This window comes from Schistocerca piceifrons, chromosome 2, assembly GCF_021461385.2.
Source record: "Schistocerca piceifrons isolate TAMUIC-IGC-003096 chromosome 2, iqSchPice1.1, whole genome shotgun sequence".
NCBI lineage: Eukaryota > Metazoa > Arthropoda > Insecta > Orthoptera > Acrididae > Schistocerca > Schistocerca piceifrons.
Window position 1 is genome coordinate 344,394,782 of NC_060139.1, and position 14,058 is coordinate 344,408,839.

Consider the following 14,058-nt stretch of genomic DNA (forward strand, 5'->3'; position numbering starts at 1 on the left):
GCATTCCAAATGCACATTCGACAGATTTTCTTCCTCTGCTTAATCAATGATAATAAATTCTCTTCACATTTTCAAGTGTTCTTTCTGGGTACGGTGGCATCAAGTAGCATGACAATGTAAACACTTCATCTCCTACAACATAATAAAGGGAAATTATATTCATTTTCATCATCTGTAAATCTTCCATTTGTAATCCAGTGTTTGGTTGCTGAAGCACGAAAAATCCCTCCATCACTATTTCTACCTGCATAATGAGTTTCAATGATAATGGGTAAACCAATAGCATCACTGCATGCCAACAATACTCTGGTACTGTTTACAGCTGAAGTTAGCTGAATCCGTCCCAGCTAATTTTTTAATGTGGATATGTTTCCTGTCCAATGCGTCTAAACTATTACGCAACCTTTAACCTACAATTTATATTATTCTCACTATAAGGATGAACCCACAACTTTTCCTTCTGTACCAACAGTAATAGTAATACTGTATTATAATATGTTCATCACTAATAGAGTCACTAGACATAGTACTACTGGGGCACAGTGAACAAAACAGCGTGCTACATAAGTTCTTTGCCCATAGCTTTACCAAGTGCTTTAATTTTCTGTTCACACTGCAAGTGACTTGGCAGTATAGGAGACTTGTGTCATGCCTGTGTGAATGTGATTGGCCTCTCGAGTCGTCCAGCCTCTCAGTCTCTCTGTTGTCAGGTAGCTGGGGACCTGATTTGAGTAGCCCCATGTGAATAGGACCTTAGCTCTAGTGATTGTTCTAATGTGCTTAACAGTGTTATGTTTAGATGATTCTTCTATTGCAAAAAAGTTTTGTTCAGCAAGAACTAAAGTATCAGCCTTTGTAAAAGAAGGCATTACTCCCCAGAGTTAAAAGGAAAGCTTAGAGAACATCTGTGTTCTACGGGTTATTCACTGGTGCTTCCAATCATGAACTGCTAAAATATTTCCATTTGTTGTTCAGTTTTTCTATGTTAATTAAATGATTCACTCCAAACTTTTGAAAGTGAGTTATGTACCTAAAGAAACATCTGATGAAATTTTAACATTTTGTATGAACACCACTGAAACGTTTGATCTTGAAAAAAAAATAAATATGTGGCATTTTGTGGAGACAATACAAAGTTCAGCTGTGGTGGTTTAAAAAGACAAAGCAAATGCAATGTATTTATAAAATTAAAGACAACATTGTGTGAAAATATTGAAGGGCTATGCTGCCGTGCACATCTTTTGCACATTTGTGTGCAGGCATCTGCTGATGATAGTTTGAGCTGTGATGCTGAAACTATCTCAGATCACAGAAGATCTGGGAAACTATCATTATGAAGGTATTCTCGTACTTTTCTGTATACAAAGGTAGAACAGAGAGGCTTAAGGAGCTTTGCAATTATGTAGAGACTGAATATACGAATCTACACATATATGCTGCAAATCACCATGAGGTGCATGGCAAAGATACATCACATTGTACCAGTTATTAGGGCTTCTTTCCGATCCATTCACGTATGAATTGTGGGAAGAATGATTGCTCGAATGCCTCTGTGCATGTAGTAATTATTTTACTTTTATTCTCACAATCCCTCTGTAAGCAATTCATAGGGGATTGTAGCATATTCCTAGAGCCATCATTTGAAGTTGGTTCTTGAAAATTTGTTAATAGTCTTTCTCAGGATAGTTTACGTCTGTCTTCAGGAGTCTTCCAGTTCAGTTCCTTCAATGTATCTATGACTCTCTCCCACAGACGAAACAAACCTGTGACCATTCATGCTGCCCTTCTTTGTATACATTCAATCTCCCCTGTTAGTCTTATTTGGTACGGATCCCATGCACTTGAGCAACTATGGGACGCACAAGTGATTTGTATGCAAATTTCTTTTTAGACTGATTAGACTTCCCCAGTATTCTAATAATTAACCAAATGTAATGTATCACTCAAAAACCTGCTGATTATCACTATTTCCAGCAGTTGAATGAATCATCAGACTGTTTTTAACTCCTAAAATTTTTTTCTCTTAGTGAAGGCTCTGTGTCCCTCTCTTTCTCTCACACTGTCATTGTCTCCACTCTTGCTATAGCACAACCACTGTCTAATGCATTCCAGTATTTATTATTTTTCCATCTTGTTCCCACCACCACTGACTCCTATCTCAGCATAAAAAAGCACTAATATGTTCACATGAAAAAAATTTAGGGAAATTTTGTAAAGGTGCTGAGGAAGGTAGAATGATGCATCTGGTACTGCACTTTTCCGTTAGAATCTTTGAAAACATGAACATATACACTTTTTTTGTGCACCAATAAGAGCATTTTTCGGCTATGCATGATGTGTTCACAGTTGTGAATGTGGACAACCATCAGCTATTTAATAGTGTGCGGCCATGAAAATTTATGCCGGACCGGGACTTGAACCCAGATTTTCTGCTTATTGTGTGTGGCCACCTTACCATTTGGCTCCTCAAGCATAACTCACACTCGAACCCAAATTTCCATATTTCGTCAACCACGTGTCAACAACCAGTACTCGTACATCCATTATGTATATTCCCGTACAGGGGAGACAGTTTACTTGAAAGTCACATACCTGTTGCAGGTGGATAATTATGATATTACAGTGCTTGTGTCATTTTGAATTATGATGCACAATATTCCTTCAGACATGTTTTTCGGGTTTTCTCAGGAACTACCAATGAACTAAATGGTGCCTCAGTAAGTCCCTTAAGGTCCACCTTAGACCACATCTAATACGAAAAGACCCAACCGTTTTGTTTCTTTTGCTGAGCTAGAGGAAATGTGTATTATTCAAACTTTGACCCTATAGGACAGTTACAGTAAAATGATCCTTCTGCTGTGTATAGAAATGGTCCCTAACCCAAAGGCTATCCAAAAGACTTAAACTTATACTTCTATCACCAATAGAACCTGAGGTATGAGCCCCAGAAAAATCCTGTTTTTTATGCATGGCGTTATGGAACATATCAGGCAGTTCATGCCATCACATGTGTAAGTTGGTGTGGTATCATGGAGCAAATCCATGCATTGTTGATCTTGAAGCTGTGCCTCTGCATCTTTACTGCAGTCAGTCTGTGCAGAGGATGTTGATGCGTAATAGGTAGCCAGCAACTAATTTTTCTGCACCATGCAGGTGCCTAACATTGGTCATGAACCATGCTGTATAATCGAGGTGGCAGAATCATCGAGGATTACAGACCAAATCTGCTAAATGTCAATGGTTGATGTAGTTGTTGAATGGCCTTGTTTCTATGTCACCTTTGAAGTGATGAATTGCTTCGTACATTGCCAGTAGTTAACGGCTGTAGGCTGGCCTCTTACTCTGTAAAACAGTCAGTTTATGTGAGAAACTGGAATGGCTGATGTATGCCTGACACTACTTGTTACAGAACCGCTCCAACAGCAATGTCACTCAAATCAGTAGTAATCATCCATTGGGCATGCAGAAGTGGGTATGCCAATGTTGTAGGTGTGACGCATGCAAGGAGTCCATTCAAGCTTAAGTTTGGTGGTAATATTCTTGCGTGCAAGAACTACTGTGAATGGTGCTCGAATGGTGGCTGCATGAGGAAGATAGTGACAGTATAAATTAATTATCTTGAGGAAACAATGTAACTTATGAAAGTCCTCTACTAACAGCAGTTGGGAATTACATACGTTCACTGTGCTGTAGGGCAAATACCAGCTTTTTTGATGATGTATCCAAGAAGCACAACTACAGGTTTCCAAAATTGGCATTTATTATCATTAATCACTACATCAATGACAACAAGTCTATTGGGAACTTGTTTAAGATGCAGTTTCTGGGTAGCCCATGAACTATCAGAAAGTGCCACGATGCCAGCCTGTAAAAGTTTGACTGCCTTTATGGCAATGTGAAGCTTGTCTGATGGTACTTGTATGGCCTGTGGTCCACAGGATGACCTAGGATGACAGTAAACATGTGGAATGTTCTGTTGTGAGTAGCACATTATGTAAATAACACATTTGTGCGGAGGGCGTATGAGCATTTGATGTTTCAATGGGAGCTCAAGAGCAGGAAGCTCTTTACTGAACTGGGTCATGTGTGGAAATTGTGCGAATGCAGATACTGCTGGGGAGGATGCTGTTGTAATACTGAGATCAAGTGGAGATGGCATGGTGGAGTCATCCAGAACAGGCATGAGTGAATGTCGTGTGTGAGAACCATCCAGGCAACATTGTGTGACATTGAGTTCCTTCAACACTTGGCAGATTGCATGACATACAGCACTCTGTTCATCCTGTGGACCTAATGATTCCATTCTCATGTCAAAATAATGCAGTTGCAGTTTTTGCAGTTTGATGAGGGATACAATGCATTCATGCGGGTGTTGTTGATGTTAATTGGTCAAGACACAATGTTGAGTGCCATCTGGAAGAAATGTGGTAGAGCCGTGCTATGCCATTGTGGGGGGTGGGGAGGGGGGGGGGGAGGAGGGGGGGAGGGGGGGGGGAGGATAACCGATGATGCCAATAACGAAATGGCCACTATCCTGATGGATCAGATTACTGCTAACCAAGTCCAGTAACACTCATAAATTGCCAAGGAAGTCAGCGCAAAGCACCAAATCATGGACATCTGCATTAAGGAGGTTCCTTGTAAAGAGTTTCCCAAGACTGAGATCCACGGCATGAGGCTAGGCCTATAAACTGTGATGGAAGAGTCATTCACCACACAAAGCTGTGTGGCAGAAACAGCACTCAGTATTTGAAGGTAGACTTGGAAGTGAGGTACTCATGTTGGAACACATTTCAATGAGGAAATATTGTTGACAGATGCTGTCAAAGATGTAGAGTCTGCTACAGTGTGCTGATGGTGGTGGGGAAGAGGTTTAGTTAATGCAATGTGAAGCAAAGTGACTTCAAAAGGCCTTTGTGATCCAGTGCACCTATTACAGACCACATATGACTGTTGGATGGTGACATGATGGGTGGCAGTTCCACACAGTCTCGCTGAATTGCATTTGGAACCAGCAAAACTGTCCCCTTACTGCCATGACAGTGTTCAGTGCATGTTTACCAGTTGTGGGGATGTTTGTTGTGGTTGCATGAAGGTCACCATCCCCTGTAGCAGAGATGATGTCAAGTTTTGTGGCAGCTGTATTGAGGCAGCATGTGCAGTATGGCTGATGTGAGAGATGTTTAGTGGTATTGTTGTTTGCAGTATTTATACATTGCTGAAGTTATGAAATCATAAAGAATCTGCCTGTTTATTTCTGCTTGCAGTGCAGCAACTCATATTCATAAAAAATCATTGCAAGTTGTGCTTGAGGCAGAAACTTGATGACCCAAGGGCTCAGGGCATGATGTCTGGCCTCAGTTTGAAATCCACTAGTGTGCGTAGCTGGCACCAAAACTGTGGTGACATCCTGCCCACCATCTATTCATCACAAATAACTTATTGTAACTGTTTCTCCTGTGTCTGGGAGAGACGTTTGAGAAGAGCAGTTTTCAAGGGAAGGAATTTATTATCAGCTGGGGGTGAAAGAATAATGTCACTGATCACATCTGTGTGTTCACTGAAGTGACTGAATAACATGATGAATTTGATGCTGTCATTTGATATACGTGTGACAAGGATGTTCTCAACAGTTGCGAACCAGATAATGGGTTGATCTGGGCGAAATGGCAGTAGGTTAGGTTGTGCACTGTAACAGTCGGGGATGTTGTTGCTGGATGGTCATGCCAGTAACCGAGGCAAAATCCAAAGTGGTACATGGATGAATGCTCAGTACCCAGAAGCAGCAGGGTCATAGATGCACTAAGAACATCTAGAATTGTGTGGCAGTGTGGGCCACATTGTGCAGTGAAATGGGTTGAACATGTTTGAATGCAGCATACGAACACATCAACAATAGCAAACATTAAAAACTGTGGCCATTTGAGCAGCTGAAGCACAGTAGCTGTCTGGCCTGTATGCAGAATATAGTCTGGAATGAAATCACCATTTCCTTTGTTTGGTACCATTGTCCAATTCTGTAGTGAGCCATTGACAAAAGTCATGTTTGGTTTTGAAGAATATCACTTACTGTGGACTCAGCTGTAAAACACTGCACACTTCCATATAGAAATCGTCCTATCTTGAGAACTGTGACATACGGCAGTTGCATAGTGGCTGCATTGTCAGTACGTAGTATCTGAAGCTGGGAACAAAGGAGTGAAAAATGATCCATATGTGGTTGTTGTGTGCCACTAATTCAGAATCTTACCCTGGTATAAGGTGAGGGTGACAATTAGTAATGACACAGTGCTGGTTAGAATACTCTTTATTTATCACATGGTGCAGATACAAAAGTATGTCACACTGCTTGGCAGTCCACCTTACTAAGATATGCTTGGCAAGGAGCCAAGAACAAAGTAGATGGTCAAAGAAGTTCCTCTCTCATGGTGTTCCCACATATGGAACCCTCACAGTAATGCTAGCAGTTGTCAGAAACAGCTGATAGTTCATCAGTTCCATGTACACCACTTTCTCCAGCCTCACCAATGATAAATCCACCAATATCACAGTCTGAGCAATACATGCTGCTTACAAACTAGCATGTCTTCACTCCATGGCATTTTTTATATGAACAATCACTACTAAACTGGCTGAGTTCATGAAAGAACATAGAAGAACTGTCCACCTTGTAAACACACAGTTGCTGAGCATTCTGTACATCTTGACTCAATGTATATGAGTGTCTGATGCACCAAAAGGGCTATTTAGGTACTCTTACCCAGTACTAGTTTCCCTAAGCTCCAGAGATGGGAACTAGTCCCACAAAATTTCATCACACCCTGACAGACTTGTGGACTTAAGGTCCATTAGCACCCCCTCCTTTTTACATTTTTATTTATTTATTTTTGAAGATTTTTCTAATTATTTTTTACTTTATTTCTTCTCTCTTCTCTCCTGTATACAATCTTTGGTTTTTCTCTGTCTCTTTTTTTCATTTCCCACCTAATTCTTTATTACATAATATTAAAAATTAATTTTTCCTCATCTTATTTCATCTTTACTTCTCACTCTGTTCTTATGATCAGCTGTGTAGTGAATCCATCACAGTTCTTACCAGTGATTGATCTCCTACTCCATCTGACACCTCTCTGTTTATCTTTGATTCCCTTATCTTCGCTACAGGTTGGTCCCTCATATCATGGGGCCTGAGTGATCTGGCCCTCCTTTCTTTATACAGGAATTCCTGAGGAATGGATCAATAATTCTGAAAGCTAGGGTAGTTCTTTCTTTATCTGTGAGTGTGTGTGTCTAGAGACTCTACTTAGAATTTTGTCCTCTGAAGTTAAGTGCTGGCTAGCCATGCTATGTGCTTGTTATTTTGTAGCTTTCTCTAGTGAATTTTGCTTTTGATAAAAATCATTATCTAAGTGACTGATATTTCAGTCATCAAAAAAGTGAGATATTGGAACAAGCAGAAAGATAATGATGACAACAGAATTTGAAAGTTCTTATGCACTGTTGATTTTGGGATTATGTGAATACCATTACACCTTTTGCAAAAGAAATTTTCAGTTCAACAATGAAGAGTAACACAATTCAAAATATGAATATTTTCTTACAGATTGTCTTTCCCTTTTAGATTAATTGCAATTAAGTGTTGAAATTGTCTATTAGTTTACCTTTCAATTTTCTTACCTGGCCAGCATAAAGTATAATACCTGTATATAAATAAAAGGAAATACTATGTATAGATTTATTTTTACGTGTTTGCTGTTGTTGTTGTGATCTTCAGTCAAAAAACTGATTTGATGCAGGTCTCCATGCTACACTATCCTCTTCATCTCTGAGTAACTACTGAATCTACATCCTTCTGAATCTGCTAATTGTATTAATCTGTTGGTCTCCCTCTACAATTTTTACCCCCCACATTTCTCTCAAATACTAAACTGGTCATCCCCTGATGTCTCAAAGTGTATCTTATCAACTAGTCCCTTCTTTGGCCCAGGTTGTGTCACAAATTTCTTTTCTCCCCACCTTATTAGTTATGTGATCTACCCGTCCAGTCTTCAACATTCTTCTGTAGCACAACATTTCGAAAGCTTCTATTCTGTTGCTATCTAAACTATTTATCATCTATGTTTTGCTTCCATACGTCACTATTCCCCAGACAAATACCTTCAGAAAAGACTTCAGAGCACTTAAATGTATATTTGATATTTACAAATTTCTCTTCTTCAGAAATACTTTTCTTGCCATTGCCAGTCTACATTTTATATCCTCTCTATTTCAGCCATCATCAGTTATTTTACTGCCCAAATAGCAAAACTCTTCTAATACACTGAGAGTCTCATTTCCCAATCTAATTCCCTCAGCATAAACTCATTTTATTTGACTACATTCAATTACCATTTTTTGCTTTTGTTGATGTTATCTTAGATCCTCCTTTCAAGACACTGTCCATACTGTTCATCTGCTCTTCCAAGTCCTTTGCTGTTCCTGAAAGAATTCCAGTGTCATCAGCAGATCTCAAAGTTTTTATTTCTTCTTCCTGAACTTTAGTTCCTACTCCTTGGTTTCCTTTTCTGCTGGTTCAGTGTACAAATTGAATAATGTGGGTGGTCTGCTACAACTTTGTCTCACTCTCTTCCCTACCACTGCTTCCTCAACACTTATTACTGCTTTCTGGTTTCTGTACAAGTTGTAAATATCCTTTTTCTCCCTGTATTATATCCCTACTACCTTCAGAATTTCAAAGAGAGTATTCCAGTCAACATTGTCAAAAGCTTTCTTTAAGTTGACAAATGCTATAGACATACACTTGCCTTTCTTTAACCAGTCTTCTAAGATAAGTTATAGGGTCAGTATTGCCTCAAGTGTTCCTCATTTCTCCAGAATCCAAAGTGGTCTTCCCCTGTCAGCTTCTATCAGTTTTTCCGTTCTTCTGTTAAGAATTCGTGTTAGTAGTTTGCAATCATGACTTATTAAACTTATAGTTTCATGATTTTTATACCTGTCAGCAACTGCTTGCTTCAGAATTGGAATTATTACATTCTTCTTGAAGTCTGATGGTATTTCACCTGTCACACACATTTTGCACACCACATGGAAGAATTCTGTCATGGCTGGCTCTCCCAAGGCTATCAGTAGTTTAGGTGGAATACCGTCTACTCTTGGGGCCTCATTTCTACTTAGATTTTCCAGAGTTCTGTTAAATTCTTCTCACAGTATCTCCCTTCTCATCTTCATCTACATCCACTCCCCTTTCTATGATATTACCTTCAAGCTCATTTCCCTTGTATAGACCCTTTATGTACCCCTCCATCTTCAGTTTTCCCTTCTTTGTTTAGGACTGGTTTTCCATCTCAGCTCTTGATGTTCATACAGCTGTTTCTATTTTCCTCAAATGCCTCATTAATTTTCCTTTAAGTGGTATCTATCTTTCCTCTAATGAAATATGCTTCTATGTCCTCATATTTGTCTTGTAGCCATTCCTGCTTAGCAATTTTGTACTTCCTGTCAATCTAATTTTTTAAACATTTGTATTCCCTTTTGCCTGTTTCATTTGCTGCATTTTTATATTTTCTCCTTTTATCAGTTAAATTCAATATGTCTTGTGTTATCCAAGGATTTCTACTAGTCCTTGTTTTTTTTATGTATCTGATCCTCTGCTGCCATCACTGTTTCATCTCTGAAAGCCACCCATTCATCTTTTATTATATTCCTTTCACCTGTTCCACTCGACCATTGCCTAATGCTCCCTTGAAACTCTCACCTATCTCTAGTTCTTTCAACTTGTCCAGGTCCCATCTCTTTAATCTTCTACCTTTTCTCATTTTTTTCAGTTTTAATCTACAATTCATAACCAATAAATTGTGGCCAGAGTTCACATCTGCTTCTGGAAATGTCTTACAATTTAAAAACTGGTTCCTAAATCTCTGTCCAACCATTATGTGATCAATCTGAAATCTTCAGCTGTCTCCAGATCTCTTCCACTTATACAACCTTCTTTTATGATTCTTAAACCAAGTGTTAGTGATGATTAAATTATGCTCTGAGCAAGATTTTACCAGGTGGCTTCCTCTTTCATTCCTTTCTCTGAGTCCATATTCACATACGTTCCAGCCCCCTTCAAAATTAAATGTTGCTCTTCTTTAACTATCTGAGTAATTTCTTTTATTTCATCATACATTTCTTCAATCTCTTCCGCATCTGCAGAGCTATTTGGAATATAAGCTTGTGGTACATGCTACCACACAGGGCTTTGTGTCTGTCTTGGCTACGATATTGCATTCACTATGCTGTTCGTAGGAGCTTAGCCGCATTCTAATTTTCTTACTCATTATTAAACTCAATTCTGCATGGCCCCTATTTGATTTATATTTATAACCCTGTATTCACTTGACGAGAAGTCCTGTTCCTCCTGCCACTGAATTTCACTAATTCCCACTATAGCTAACTTCAACCCATTCATTTCCCTTTTTAAATTTTCTAAGCTACCTGCCTGATTAAGGAATCTAACATTGTCATACTCCGATCTGTAGGATGCCAGTTTTGTGTCTCCTGATGACAACATCCTCCTGTGTTTATCCCTTTTTTTAATTGTTTTTATTTGATTTGTGAGGACAGAAACTTTCCAATTTATATTAAAATTGTGTTGCTAACAAAGATGATTTTGTAGTTTCCAGAGCGCAGCCATGAATGAGAAGGAGGACATTACCACCACACCACATCCGAGGAGTTCAGCAAGCCCACTCTCTGCACTCACATTCTGGTAAGGGTGACTAATACTGTCATTCATGGTGGATAGAAGGGGCAAAAATAAGTGTAAAGCACCAGAAATATGTAATATAATAAAATGAATGTATTAGATTCTTGCATAAGTCAATTAGGTTTCTGCATTAGTTACACTACATTTTTGTTTCATAGTCTAAGTACTTAATTCATAAAATTGCTTTACCACTTGTCAACTGGCAGCCATTGTTTGAAGTGTTATATTTGTAAATATGCATTGAGTTTTGTTGACTTCAAAATAGTTCACATTTTTTTGACGACTAAGTAATGTGCAATGATAAATCATAAGTTAAAGAAAAGATCGTGTTTGATAGTTTTTCTTTTTTGAATTCCTGGAAGTACACAGGCAGGTTGAAAATGATGAAAAACAACCAAAAAACTGCAACAAGTGCTGGTGAAACTTGATAATGCATGATAAAACAGTTAGTCATGTGCTCAGTTAGAAGGTTATTTCAGTCCTCTTCCTTATTGTGTTATTGTGCTCTCATATTTCAGCTGTCCTTGTTCTTTATCCAATTGTGTTTGGTAAATTTCTTGAACAATAAAGAGGTTTCATAAAATGATAATTAATAACTTTCTAAGTTCTGAATAAGCAAATGTCTTCAGACATGGAATCAAGAAATTACCCAACACTGGTAGAGAGTCATAGATAATGAAGCAGTATGTATTTTACAATAGTCTCCACCTTGTGTTTTTGTATAGCAATAAATATATTTATGACAGCTACATAAGTCTATGAACTTAATAAAATTAGATGTTTATGAGTGCACATTTATTTACTTGAATGTTTTGCGTGGAGTCATCAATATGAGGACTTTTGCAAATGTCAAATACATGTAGGTCGTAGCATTACTCGCAGTAATTACAACAATCAATACTGCTGTTCAAAATACATTACAATCTTTAGATGTATTAGTACAACACGAATCATTTGTTTACCACATACCATAAAAACACTTGAATCATCTTATGTCTAGCTTGCAAATAGAGGGTGAATCAAAAAGAAAGAACAGATTTCAGTTGGTTATCACAAAGAAACTCTGAAAGAAAGAAACAAATTGTGCATATCACTGGATAGAAGAAGGTTCAGAGTCTTACATCAGGGTGAATATGCTCTGGGACAACTGGCAAATCCAGGAAAAATTCGGGAATTTTTTCATTTGGGACAAGTATGGGAGAAGTCCAGGAATTTTTCAGAATTTCAGGAATTTTTCATTATTTTACTTTTCAGCTAAATTTTTGTAATTTTGAAGAACTGATACTTTAACAAGGAATGTTACTTTAGCTCACTACTGCAGAATAAAACATAAATGAGAGAATAACACCAAAATAACACTTTAGTTGCAAGGAAAATGCACTATTTACAACAACAAAACAGTGCACATACGAGCATCTACTGGCAGCAAACTGTGTCCGAAGATTATGGAGTGATTTGCAACAACCAGCTGCTTTTGATGCATCTTTCTTGTGGGCCTCATTTTGGTGAGCATGACTGTTTACATTTGTAACAGGTCGTGGGAAAATATTCCAAATGGTAGTTTGAAAAGTGTTACTTACACAAGATGAATTATGTTACATGTGAGAATGTGCGATGAATATCTTAAATTAAAGTGTTTGACTCTCATTCAAAACTTAACAGTGACGACAAGCCATTTAAATAAATTTTAGGTCCAAAAGACCACCTATTTAAGCCACTATTCAAAATTTTACTGCCACATTTGTGTTTGATGTTTCTTAAAAAAGGTAACACATGCTAAAAGAGATCAAGTTTCTAGGTCAGTTCTCCATATTTATTTAATTCGCTCATAGATTACAAATTATGTAGTAAATATATCTAAAAATGCAGATGATGTGACTTACCGAACGAAAGTGCTGGCAGGTCGATAGACACACAAACATACACACGAAATTCAAGCTTTCGCAACAAACTGTTGCCTCATCAGGAAAGAGGGAAGGAGAGGGAAAGACAAAAGGATGTGGGTTTTAAGGGAGAGGGTAAGGAGTCATTCCAATCCTGGGAGCAGAAAGACTTACCTTAGGGGGAAAAAGGACAGGTAAACACTCGCGCACACACACACATATCCATCCGCACATACACAGACACAAGCAGACATTTGTAAAGGCAAAGAGTTTGGGTAGAGATGTCAGTCGAGGTGGAAGTACAGAGGCAAAGATGTTGTTGAAAGACAGGTGAGGTATGAGCGGCGGCAAATTGAAATTAGCAGAGATTGAGGCCTGGTGGATAACGAGAAGAGAGGATATGCTGAAGGGCAAGTTCCCATCTCTGGAGTTCTGACAGGTTGGTGTTAGTGGGAAGTATCCAGATAACCCGGATGGTGTAACACTGTGCCATGATGTGCTGGCCATGCTTTCCCTCACCCACCTAATCCTTCACCTACACATCAACTCAGCCAATGAACACACCCATCAACTCCTATCCTTAATAAAAGTCATCAATCTTTCCTCTCCCACATCCACACCGGCTCTTCAGAGCAGCCTCCTACAGGCCAATCGCAAATTAGAACAGCATGCCACCCTCCACCTCAAAAAACTATCCAATCTCCCGGTTTCCCACCTCCGGAAAGGCAACTCACTCACCCTTCACAACCTTTCCAGCAAACCTCAACCTCCAATCATTGCACACAGACCCAGTCTCTCCCATCTACTCAATCTCCCACTTCCAGCTCCACTCCCCCCAAAACCTCAAAATTCCAATCAACACAATCTGGAACCACAACACCCTAATTCAGTAGTTAACCTTTCCTCCAAACCTCTCTCCCAATCCGAAACCTCTGTCCTATCCAAAGGCCTCACCTTCAGCCCCACTCCCAGATTCAACCAAACAGCCCTTGTCAAAGATTTACTGTCCTACACCCGTACTCTCTACTGGAAATATCACTTTGCCACGAAGAAAAATGATCCTAACCCTACTCCTAATGGTCCAACTCCCCAAGACACTATCCAAATTGAACCCTGCCTGGAACAGTTCCGTCCTCTGTCACAGCGGGACCCACCTCCCTCAAAATCACCCTCTCCAAACTTTCCAGGAATTTCTGACTTCCAGCCTTGCCTCTCAATCCTTCTTAAAAAACCTTAATCCTACTCCCAACATCACCACTGCTGAAGCCCAGGCTATCCATGATCTGAAGGCTGACCGATCCATCGTCATTCTTCCGGCGGACAAGGGTTCCACAACCATGGTACTTGATCGTCGGGAGTATGTGACTGAGGGATTGCGTCAGCTTTCAGACAACACTACATACAAAGTTTGCCAAGGTAATCCCA

General features: G+C 39.1%; 1 protein-coding gene across 3 annotated transcripts in view; it reads left to right on the forward strand.

The window, feature by feature from the left end:
• The window catches only part of LOC124775037 (probable multidrug resistance-associated protein lethal(2)03659), a 462,866-nt gene that overhangs the window by 70,822 nt on the left and 377,986 nt on the right, over window positions 1-14,058 (forward strand). For all 3 annotated transcript variants that reach the window (XM_047249814.1, XM_047249815.1, XM_047249813.1), the window contains exon 2: window positions 10,661-10,753. In XM_047249814.1, coding sequence (XP_047105770.1) covers window positions 10,677-10,753 — 77 coding nt within the window. In that variant the 5' untranslated portion in view covers window positions 10,661-10,676. The remainder of the gene's footprint in view (window positions 1-10,660; window positions 10,754-14,058) is intronic.